The following is a 12131-nucleotide window of genomic DNA, read 5'->3' on the forward strand; positions in this document are numbered from 1 at the left end:
TGAGCTATTGAGTCTGTCTCCGCCTCCTCTACCCTTTGCGACCGAGCTCCTACTATCACCGTTGTTCCTCACCTTGTGCTTCACCTCTATCCTTGAAATGAGCACTATTGAGTTTGTCTCTACCTCCTCTACCCTTTGCCCTCGTTGGACACAAAAAAAACCATGTCGGAGCTCCTAGCCCGTCATATTACAACTGCCATGGTCAAGCCTTGAGCTCACGTGCGCCGCCGTTCCCATAGGTGTAGGCCATCACTACTTCAACAAGTGTGTGCTTGAGTCTGCCGCAGTCACCTCATCCCCATGCGCACACAATTAGGGCAAGTCTATGTCGGACCCCACCATTTTTGCCACCGTCTTCTACCTTCTGCCTGTCGTCGACCGCTGGACAAGCACGCTCGTGGCCAACCCACTGCTGGGCAACAACGGATAGATTAAAACCACCCACGAATTCGCGGGTGAGTGGTGAGGTTCACGGTCCCATCCATTGTAGCCGACACGTGCTCCCTTGGCCGAATCAACCCTCCCGCCATACGTGTGTCTATGTTGATTTTGTTGGCCCTCGATCTCCCTGCACAGGTGAGCAGCAAGCTCACCTACACTCACACAAACTCACACAACTGTAGGATGAAGAAAGGGTGAGCACAGCACGCACACACACAAGCACTGCACGAGCAAGCACTTGCTGGAATTCTGAATGTAATACAGCTGAACTGCTGCTGGCTGGTGCCTTTACCTTCTATTTATAGCTGATAGAGACTAAAAACAGACCTAGTGGCTTTCCTAGACATTACCTAAGAGAAGACCTTGACTTGGAGTCAAGTCTTCTGCTGAAAACAGCCCTAGTGGCTTTCCTAGAAACTACCTAAGAGAAGATTGACTGCTGTAGCAGTCCTAGGAACTTGCTAGGAAATTACAGCAAGGAATTGACTGACTTGCCAACTTCCTGCTGCAGCAAAACAAACAAGGGCAGCAGCAGATTATCTTACAGATTTGAGGAAGAAAGAAGAGGAAGGAGATGACTGATGGGACATGTGCGCCGCCACGTCTCCAAAGTGCGCCCCTGCAGCCCTATGCCTCACGCCACCGTCCCCTACGCTCGTGCCACTTGTCGGCGCTTGCTCTCACCACCTTGCGTGCTCAAGGAACAGAGCAAGGAACGATAAAGGAGAGAGGAGGGGCTAATTGAAAATTTCATGTCATAAAGTTTATGGATCCGGAAGTTCAATCTAAGGGCCAAACGAAGGGGTATGAACCTACGGTGGACCACTTAAAAAGTTTATGGACCCAGAAATCAACTTTTAAAGTTGATGGACCAACTTAAACCCCTGCATAAGTTAATGCACCTCTGTTGCGTTTAACTCTAAATTTTATATCAAGAATGTTATGTAGGAGTACAGGAGCATATAAATGGGGAAAACAATCATATCTGCAACCAATTAATTCAAATGGCATATAACCATAGTCACCAGGTTCAGGGTTGAAGTCACATTCCTTGACCACGGGACACCGTCCCGAATCAAGTGTAGGGGATGACAGGGATCAACGTCCCTGTTTTAACAGGTGCATTGCATGGGCATTTGACGGGACAAGAGAAAGGTTCAGCTAGCGTGACCATGCTTCATCAGCGGAGGCAGACCGTTAATCATGCAGGTAGAGCACAGACAGCAAACCTCATAGGGGGACGCTGGATGGACTTCACCGGTAGAGTTAGGATGCCCATGAAGGACCCCATTGACACATGGAGGGAAGATAATGGGAAATCAATTTTGTTTCCCACGGGTGCAGATGCTGCTGGTGGCCACTGTTTTGTTGATGCTTCTATATATATATATAGTCATCTCCACTACTGGAGTGCTTAGCTTCTGAGATCTCCAAGGTTAGTAACAAGAAGATGGCTTGCTGTGGTTGTGCAACATCAACTCGTGAGTCGAGACCGTTTTTTTTTTTTTTTTGAAAACACGTAAGAGCTGCGTGTTATTTCATTATGGGAATCGTATAAACAGAAGGGCTAGAACAAACCTTCCCAAGCCCCCCCCCCCCCCCCCCCCCCCCAACTCACATTAAACAAATAGCTAAAAAGAAATTTGTGCCACGGCAAAAATAACAGCCCGACCAGTGAGTCGAGACTGGTACTCTTGTAAAGCTAGTTAGGGTTATCTTAGTGAGTCAAGGACTGTGTAGGCCAACTTTTGGCAGCAAAGAGCAAAGTTGACCTTTTACTTTCTTTTTCATTTTGCTATTATTACTTGTATATATGAATGCATGTGAGCTAATCACGTGACATATCAGCACTCATTGTCATTGCTCAGAGACCAACATCATCGATCTGGATCAATCGGAATCACTTGTAGCGAACTACTTAAGACCAACATTTTGACATCCACAACCCACGTGGGGCTATCCTGCCCTGCAATCCAATTAGCCCTTATTTCTGGTGACTATGCAATTATGCATGCAACTATATAAGGGATCAATCCAGTATTGACTCCAGTTGGAATTTGATATGTCAGCTCTTCCGTCAGAGAAATGCTACTTTTTGCTCCAGAAATCTTCTATGAAATTGTATGGCATAAATAGTAGTAAATAATGTTGTCAGGCAGTCCAGCCATCTATGTGTGATTCAGCAAGAAAAAATATGGGCCACCGCAGATCATAAATTTTACAACTTCATCATGCAGTTTTTATTACCAAACTATAAGAAAACTAGCAGTGCACCCAAACCCAGTTAAAGTAATGCTAAAAGGCAAAGAAAATAGAGTGCATGAACACAAAGCAAAGACATAGAATACAGGATATTATATGGCAAAACGTGGTTAAAAGAATAAAAGACACTCCTTAAGGATGCATAAATCATAATGCTCTAGCACAACATGGTTCAGTTATCATTTGTGAATAAGAAACTAAGCACATAGGGCAGTATAATCCTATATTAGTAGAAGGAAATTACCAATGGCTGGGATTTAGTTCTGACCCTCTCTCTTTCTATTAGTCCACTGGATTGAGGTGTTGTCAAACCAGTACTGCCATTTTGAAACAATTTTTGGTTTCTGTTCACAGTGTGAGATCTTGACTTCGACAGAGTGCCCATAAACTCAGAATCACTATTATCACCATCAGACAGCCCGTGTAGTATTGACTTGGTAGATCGTTTAGTCCTTGCGGACTTCTCAGCTCTCTGCTGAATACCAAATGATGTGCTTGCCTTACCACCCTTTTTAATAATATTATTCATGTCTTTTGCCTGTGTGTACCCTTTCCCAGAATGATAAGGTGATGGTTGTGCACTTGCTGTGTTTTCAGGAGAGTCTTCTGTCCAAAATAGGAAAGATAATTGTCATACAATTGCTGGTTATTCAAGATATAATAATCACTTAAAGATGTAAAACAAATTCAAAAGAAAATGGTAAAGATGTCATACAAAATTGTATTTCTATAAAGGTTGTTATTGGATTTTTTTTCTCAACACGTCATTGGACTAAGTGTGCAGATAGAGCATGAATAGGAAAAACAGTTAATGCAAACTCAAAATGGCAAAGATAATCCATTCAAAGAAGAAAAAAATTCCCAAACACTTTGTTATCAGATTTAGTGTGCTGATATAGCATGAACAGAAGGAATATTTAACCCAAACTCTAAAAAAGGCAAAGATTCCATTCAAAGAAAAAAAATATTTCTCATTACATCAGTCCTCAATAGCATACCATAACTTACCTGGGAGTTAAGACCAAGGGTTTGGTTGTTATTTTTTGTTACTTTTTGTTTGTCAAGAATGATTAATGTTGTGCGTTGGTCCTCAAAATTCCATTTTACCTTTCAAATATTCAGCCATGTGGCAGAAACACTTTTAGTGGTATTTCAAAGATACCAAAGATTTAGGCAAATAGCATCTCTATTTCATTCCATTTTTATGTTGCATGGCCCGTTCGTTATCTATACCTAATATTAAAGAGGTAAAATTTCTCTCCAATTTTTCGTTCCGCCCATCTCATTCTACTACACATTTCAACCAAATGCAGTTATTTTCTACGCTTCCGAATAAGAGCCATTTCTATTTTTCCTATCCCCCCCCCCCCCCCCTCGAGTCTAATCCTGCTTAAACTTTTACTATGTCCACTGCTTCCTTTTTTATTCCGTTATGTCCGCTGCTTCCATTTTCGTTGGGGCGTAACCCTCTTAGCGACGCGCCATATCGGAACCCGGGTATGGTGTTAAATGGGCAAGGGCCGGGTCATCACCCCCGTGACGCGCCGTGTCGTGATCTGGGCATGGTGTCAAGTAACCAAGGATCGGGTCGTCGCTTCCTTAGTGGCGCGCTACATCGGCGCCCGGGTGTAGTGAAAAATGAGCAAGGGTCTTTGCATCAGAGTCGACGGGTGCGAAGGGTAAGGAAGCTAGTCGAACCAACTAGGATCCGTTTAGGTAGTTGGAATATAGGGTCACTTACAGGTAAGTTAAGAGAATTAGTTGATACCGCGACTAGGAGGCGTGTAAATATATTATGCGTTCAAGAGACTAAATGGAAGAGTCAGAAGGCGAAGGAGGTGGACAATACAGGTTTCAAGCTTTGGTACACAGGGACAGTTGCGAATAGAAATGGAGTAGGAGTTTTGATTGATAAGAGCCTCAAGAATGGTGTGGTGGGAGTGAGAAGGCAAGGAGATAGGATTATCTTAGTCAAGCTTGTCGTTGGTGATATGGTCTTGAACGTAATTAGTGCGTATGCCCCCCAAGTAGGCCTCGACGAGAGTGATAAGAGACAGTTCTGGGAAGACTTAGATGGTCTGGTTAGAGCTATACCTAGTAGTGAGAAGCTTTTTATAGGAGGAGATCTTAATGGGCATGTAGGTACTACAAGCGCAGGTTTCGAGGTAGTTCATGGAGGTTTTGGGTATGGTAGTAGGAATCAGGAGGGGGAGGAAGTTCTGGACTTCGCGGTAGCTTTTGACCTGATGATAGCCAACACTTTCTTTAGAAAGAGAGAATCTCATCTAGTGACCTTCAGTAGCGGACAACACTGTAGCCAGATTGACTTTGTCCTCGCAAGAAGAAAGGACAAACGAGCATGCTTGGATTGCAAGGTGATACCAGGGGAGTGTGTTGTTTCTCAACATAAGCTTTTGGTGGCAGATTTTCGTTTTCAGGTGCGTGCTCGTAGGGATAAACAAGCTAAGATTGAAAGAACAAAGTGGTGGAAACTGAAAGGGGAGACGTCAGAGGTATTTAGGGAAAGGGTTATCAAAGAGGGCTCTTGGAAGGAAGAAGACGACATAAACAATATGTGGGACAAGATGGCAACCAACATTCGGAAGGTAGCCTCAGAGGTGTGTGGAGTAACCAAAGGAAGGGGACGCGAGGCTAAAGATACTTGGTGGTGGAACGAGGAAGTCCAAAGGGCTATTAAGGAGAAGAAAGAATGCTATAGACGCTTGTACCATGACAGGAGTGTGGACAACATAGAGAAAAGGTGGCAAAGAAGACTGCAAAGCGAGCTGTAAGTGTGGCAAAGGGTAGAGCGTACGAGGATCTTTACCAACATTTGAGTACGAAGGAAGGAGAGAAGGACATTTATAGGATGGCTAGGGTTCGTGAGAGAAAGACACGGGACTTCAACCAAGTTAAGTGCATTAAGGATGAAAGGGAGCATCTCTTGGTAAAGGAGGATGAGATCCGACATCGATGGCAAGAGTATTTTGACAAATTGTTCAATGGTGAGAATATGGACACAACCTTTCAGTTGGATGACTCTTTTGATGACACCAATAGGCGCTTTGTGCGGAGAATCCAAGAATCTGAGGTCAGAGAGGCGTTGAAAAGGATGAAAGGAGGTAAGGCGATGGGACCGGATGGTATCCCAATCGAGGTGTGGAGATGCCTCGAGGACATAGCTGTAGTATGGTTAACCAAGCTGTTCAACCATATTTTTCGATCGAACAAGATGCCTGATGAGTGGAGGAGAAGTATATTGGTACCGATCTACAAGAATAAAGGGGATATTCAAAGTTGTACAAATTACCGGGGAATTAAGTTGATGAGCCATACTATGAAGCTATGGGAGAGAGTTATCGAGCATCGCTTAAGAGCAATAACGCGGGTCTCTATGAACCAATTTGGTTTCATACCCGGAAGGTCAACCATGGAAGCCATTTTCTTAATAAGACAAGTTATGGAGCGGTATAGGGAGAAGAAGAAGGACCTACATATGGTTTTTATTGACTTGGAGAAGGCTTATGATAAAATACCAAGGAATGTTATGTGGTGGGCTTTGGACAAATATAAAGTCCCAACGAAGTACGTCGGGCTCATTAAGGACATGTACAACAATGTTGTGACTAGAGTTCGAACAAGCGATGGAGACACGGATGACTTCCCGATTAGGATAGGACTACATCAAGGGTCAGCTTTGAGCCCTTATTTGTTTGCTTTAGTGATGGATGAGGTCACAAGGGACATACAAGGGGACATCCCTTGGTGTATGCTTTTCGCGGACGATGTAGTGCTAGTTGATGAAAGCCGGACAGGAGTAAATCAGAAACTGGAGTTATGGCGGGAGACTTTGGAGTCCAAAGGTTTTAGACTTAGTAAAACTAAAACTGAGTATATGAGATGTGACTTCGGCACTACTACTCGGGAAGAGGAAGATGTTAGTTTGGAAGGTCAAGTAGTGCCTAGGAAGGATACCTTTCGATATTTATGATCAATGCTACAGAGGGACGGGGATATTGATGAAGATGTTAGCCATAGAATCAAAGCAGGGTGGATGAAGTGACGGCAAGCGTCTGGTGTCCTATGTGACAAAAGGGTACCACAGAAGCTAAAAGGCAAGTTTTATAGGACGGCGATTAGACCTGCTATGTTGTATGGTGCAGAATGTTGGCCTACGAAAAGACGACATATTCAACAGCTAAGTGTCGCGGAAATGCGTATGTTGCGTTGGATTTGCGGTCATACAAGAAGGGATCGAGTTCGGAACGATGATATACGTGAGAGATTAGGGGTAGCACCAATTGAAGAAAAGCTTGTCCAACACCGGTTGAGATGGTTTGGACATGTGCAACGAAGACCTCCAGATGCACCGGTGCGTAGTGAAATCCTAAGTCAGGATAGTAACGTGAAGAGAGGCAGAGGAAGACCGAAGTTGACTTGGGTAGAGGCAATAAAATGAGACTTGAAAGGATGGAATATACCCAAAGACTTAGCCTTAGATAGGAGTGCTTGGAAGACAGTTATTCACGTGCCTGAACCTTGATTGCTTCTGTTGGGTTTCAACTCTAGCCTACCCCAACTTGTTTGGGACTTAAAGGCTTTGTTGTTGTTGTTGTTGTTGTCGTCCGCTGCTTCCATTTGTGTTTTTTTCTGTTGCTTCTATACCTAATATTAAAGAGGTAAAGTTTCTCTCCAATTTTTCGTTCCACCCATCTCATTCTACTACACATTTCAACCAAATGCGGTTATTTTCTACGCTTCCGAATAAGAGTCCATTTCTATTTTTCCTATCCCCCCCCCCCCCCCCCCCCCCGAGTCTGATCCTGCTTAGACTTTTATTACGTCCACTACTTCCTTTTTTATTCCATTCCCTCCTTTATGTCCGCTGCTTCCATTTTTTTTCTGTTGCTTCGATTTGTTTTCCTTTTTTTGTCGCCAATTAATTATGTCTGCTGCTTATATTTTTTTCTAGTTTCATCACATCATCCTTTTCTTTTCTTCTTTTTCACAAGTATGTCGTTTTTTCCTTATAAACATCATATCTAAAATAAATTATAGATGTAATACATGTGTTTTGTCTTTTTAACCTTTTATTCTTTCCTAATAAATAAATATTCGCACCCCTAAGTTGTTTGTATAATTTTAATTATGAATAAAACGTGTTCTTGTTAGAACCTATATCAGCCAATGGTCCGACTAATCAAACCATGAATTGAAATCTTGAGGAGTTTGTTAATTATCCAATCTAATCCAAGTTGTATATCATCAGTGTAACCCTAGACGAGGGCTGCCATGCGAAAAATCGAGAAGTCTCCATCATAATCATCAACAGACAGACCAATACTTGACACGACGACAACTAACTCATTGCTGACTTTAATCAAAGACTAGAATTGCATATTTTTATGGGTCCTCAAAGAAAATCATGACTCGATATTTAACTCTATCAGCACATATGTAGTATAAAAAAAGTTATGATATATTTACGAGTAAACATTTCTATCTTTATGGGTCCTCAAAGTAGTCAATGAACTCGATACTTAACTCTACCCGCACATGGATAGTATAAAAATTAAAGTCATGACATATTTATGAGTGAATATTTTTGTGCCTTATCACAGAAGAAAACAATCTATCAAGATTGTATTTTAATTCAATACAGATTTCATAGAACATTGTCATATTATTGCCAATGTTAACTTATATTATGGAAACCATGGTTATCATAAAATAAATTATATCTTTTAAATTGTCTCATTAACGTTTGATAGATTTTTTGTCTTCCGCTGCAACGCACGGGCATATTTGCTAGTTATATTTTAAAAGGCACGACTTTGAAATTTTAAGTTTGGATCGCTGCTTATTTCGAACCACACCGTTTCAATGATCTGGCACAGCAACCTTTGTCATAAACAGGTAGGTCTGAGGCACTTGTAGATGAATACAACTGCTTGATCAAAAGGACAAAAAAACAAGATACGAAAGTTGAGGAACCAAAAGAGGACAAGTGTATTTGCACCAGAAAAAGGAAGAAGGAAGCCAAAGGTTTAGGAGCTAAGACACTTGTCTATTTTTAATCACTCCAAAGAAGTAACACCAGTCAACAAGTTATAAAGTTCCTAACGCCAGTCAACAAGTTATAAAGTTCCTAACTAGCAATTAAGTGTGTACATAGTAAGCTAAAATGCTCTCAACAAATCACAGCACAAACAACTGCAACTTCACCCTATATCTCATAATTTCAGCCATTATTTACCTCCATCTCCTGCCTCAGAGTTCCTGCCAGATCGTGGTGCAACATATCCTATTCGATGAGCATTCCCAGACCTATCAGAAAGAAACAGAGGAAAAGGAATGTTGAGAATCAGACTGATACTTCAGACAACTGTCTGCCGAAAGATGGCCAAACAAGCAATTATTAAGGACTTTTAGAATTCGCCTGGCACAGAAATTGGCGCCTAATTTTGCCCTCTAGATTGCCATGATCTGGCCAGTAAACAGGCAGTGTCGGGCAACCGAACAGTTGGAATGGATCCAAGGTAGGAATCGTAGGCCCATCCAAATATGCTATCATTATGCAAAAAAAAAGACAAATGATCACAAAACGGACCAGTAATCCTTCTGCATTTGAACTAATCGTGCTTCAAGTCTTGCTAGAAGTGTTGTCCGCTCGAAATCTTGCTTATCATGAGCTGGTTCAATGAAATTTGCCTCAAGTACACCTGCAGTGTAATTGATCATTACTAGACTTTGAGCTCAATAGACAATAAGAAAGACTAAAGAAAAGAAATCATGGAAAAGGGACTACCTATGACACCACGACCACCACTTCCAGCAGCAGTCCACACTCTCCAGAAAGGCTAAAACACATTTATGTTAACTAATCAGTAAACATCATGCGAAGTAGTACTGAGTATACCAGAAATAGAATACAGGTCAACATTGAGTGAGCAAGGCCAATTTGTTCGAGAAAAAATAAAGCAAGGCCAATCAGTCACTAGTACTATTAAAAGTAAATATTGATTTCCTCTTTACTAAATATATGTCAAATACTCAAATGGCACCCTACTCCACAGCAAAAGGACGACAAAGATGGAACAATCAGTTTATGAAGAAATGGCATATATGCTACCATGAATTCAGTTGGAGGTGGGAGATTTATTTGGCTCTTTTAAGGAACTTTTTCCTTATAAAATACTGCCACATGACATTGACAAGTTTGATGGCATAGATGAAAATTGCCTAATACTGATAACAAACCAAGGATATGTTCCACCAGCAATCCAGTATAAGTATCCATTGATATGTCAGAGACATACAAGAAGAGGGTTAAAGCAATAGTTACAGTGGCAGCTGGACTACAAAAATTGCAGCTAAATATGATCACACACAAGAAAATAAATATTATATTGTAAACTTAAAACTACACTAAGGTAGTAAAACAGATATGGCAAAACTATATTAAGATTTCATTTCACAAAGTAATACTTGTATTGTCATATTGTGTCAACTACACAATTATAGTTATTCCGCATGAAATACAACACTTTTAAAAACCGTCAAGCCATCAGGCAATGCAGATTTACTATTAGATATATGTATAGTCTAACACATGTATATCATGTCACTTGTACTCCGAGTTGTATATCAGGCGCTTCTGTACTTTTATATTACGGTGTCGTGGTGTGTGTTGTAATTGGGGTCTCCCCACCTTTTTTCTTCTTAACATAATGAAGCGCAGTTCTCCTGCGTTTTCGAGAAAAAAAATTGTACTATGACTATATACATGAAAAGTCAACCCCCTCTCCCCAAATTGGGTGTGAGGTGTTCCATAATTCTCTACATGGTATCAAGAGTCTGGGTCCCCTTCCGTTTCCCTCTGCCCTAGCTTCACTCCCGAGCCGCAAACTCCACGGCTGCGTGGCCACCCACCTCGGGACACCCCTGCACACGATCTCCTCTCCACCATGCGCGATCTCCTCCGCACGGTGCGTCTCTCTGCTCCGTGTGCATCCTCTAATGGTATATTACTCACCCACCTCCCTCCTTCGTCTCACTGTGGACAATGGTCACTCCACTCCTATTGTAGTCATGGCACTTCCATCCTTCCCACCGCTGACACCTTCTACCTCCACAATGTTCTTGTTGTCCCTACTCTTGTGCGCAGTCTTTTGTCTATTCGTCAATTTACACGTGATAGTAATTGCTCCGTGGAATTTGACGCTTTTGGTTTTTCATTCAAGGATCCATGGACGGGACGTGTGATCCTTCGCTGCAATAGCCACGGAGACCTCTACACCATCTCACCAGCTTCACCATCCATCACCGCTAGTTGCAGCCTCTTTGTCTCGTCCACCTTGTGGCATAACCGCTTGGGTCATCCGGGCACCTCCGCCATTGCTTCTCTTCAAAACCTGTCGGTTATCACGTGTAATAAAGCAGCATGATCCTTGTGTCATGCCTACGAGCTTGGCAAACACACACGTCTGCCTTTTTGCTAGTTCAGTGTCCACTATGTCAACCATTTGCATTAGTTCATTGTGATGTATGGACCTCTCTAGTCCTTAGTACTTTGGGTTACAAATATTATTTGGTCATGCCTGATGATTTCAGTCATTTTTACTGGTCTTTTCTGCTGCCTCAAAAATTCGAAGTCTATGGTCGTTTTGTTGATTTCGTTGCATATGCTCGGACTCAGTTTGGTTCTATACCTAAGTGCTTTCAGGTTGACAATGGCAATGAGATTCTTAATCAAGCCATGTATACCTTCTTGTAGAGTCGCGATATCCTGCTTCGCTTCTCTGGCCCCTACACTTCTCCACAAAATGGCAAAGCCGAACGTATGATCCGAACCATCAACAATACCATGCCGACTATATGGACAGCCAGGGTCGACTAGGCTTGACTAATCGCCCATGGCGACTAGGTTCGACTAGACGACTTGTAAACATTGGTTACCGGTGCCTCAATATCGCTTCGCGGCGAGTCATCATCTCCCGACATGTCATGTTTGATGAGTCGGTGTTTCTGTTCGCCGCCACCCCATCTGGTGCGTATTCACTTGCCACACATCTTCTGCTGCTTCGGTCGCTCCACCTTCAGGTGTTGAACAGCCACACTCCTCTTCATTCGCTCCCTCACCGCCACCTGAGATTGAGCAGCTGTTGCTCAACGACCCGGCCATCATCATGGCCGGAGTCCGTTGGACATCTCACCCTAGCTGCTGGCCACCAAGGTTCTTAAGGCGGTAAGGCAAGGCACGGCGAGCCACCCCCTTCGAGATGCCTAGGCCTTTAAGGCGCAAGGCGAGGCAACGCCACACAGACATCTTAATGTATATAATGCGACTAGAACTTGGAAGCAAACTATACCTTAATGGTTGGAATTTAGAAGCAAATCACACCTTAATAGTTGGCTGCAGAGCAGAG

At 42.6% G+C, this 12131-nt stretch overlaps 1 protein-coding gene across 3 annotated transcripts in view; it reads right to left on the reverse strand.

Annotated features, from left to right (window-relative positions):
• The window catches only part of LOC136494649 (protein MICRORCHIDIA 7-like), a 29561-nt gene that overhangs the window by 3261 nt on the left and 14169 nt on the right, over window positions 1-12131 (reverse strand). For 2 of the 3 annotated variants that reach the window (XM_066490821.1, XM_066490819.1), the window contains exons 13-16: window positions 9512-9563; window positions 9314-9425; window positions 8960-9030; window positions 2948-3309 (exon numbers count right to left, since the gene is read on the reverse strand). In XM_066490821.1, coding sequence (XP_066346918.1) covers window positions 2948-3309; window positions 8960-9030; window positions 9314-9425; window positions 9512-9563 — 597 coding nt within the window. The remainder of the gene's footprint in view (window positions 1-2947; window positions 3310-8959; window positions 9031-9313; window positions 9426-9511; window positions 9564-12131) is intronic. The other variant, XM_066490820.1, reaches the window with a different exon arrangement.

The sequence above is a fragment of the Miscanthus floridulus genome, chromosome 11 (assembly GCF_019320115.1).
Source record: "Miscanthus floridulus cultivar M001 chromosome 11, ASM1932011v1, whole genome shotgun sequence".
NCBI lineage: Eukaryota > Viridiplantae > Streptophyta > Magnoliopsida > Poales > Poaceae > Miscanthus > Miscanthus floridulus.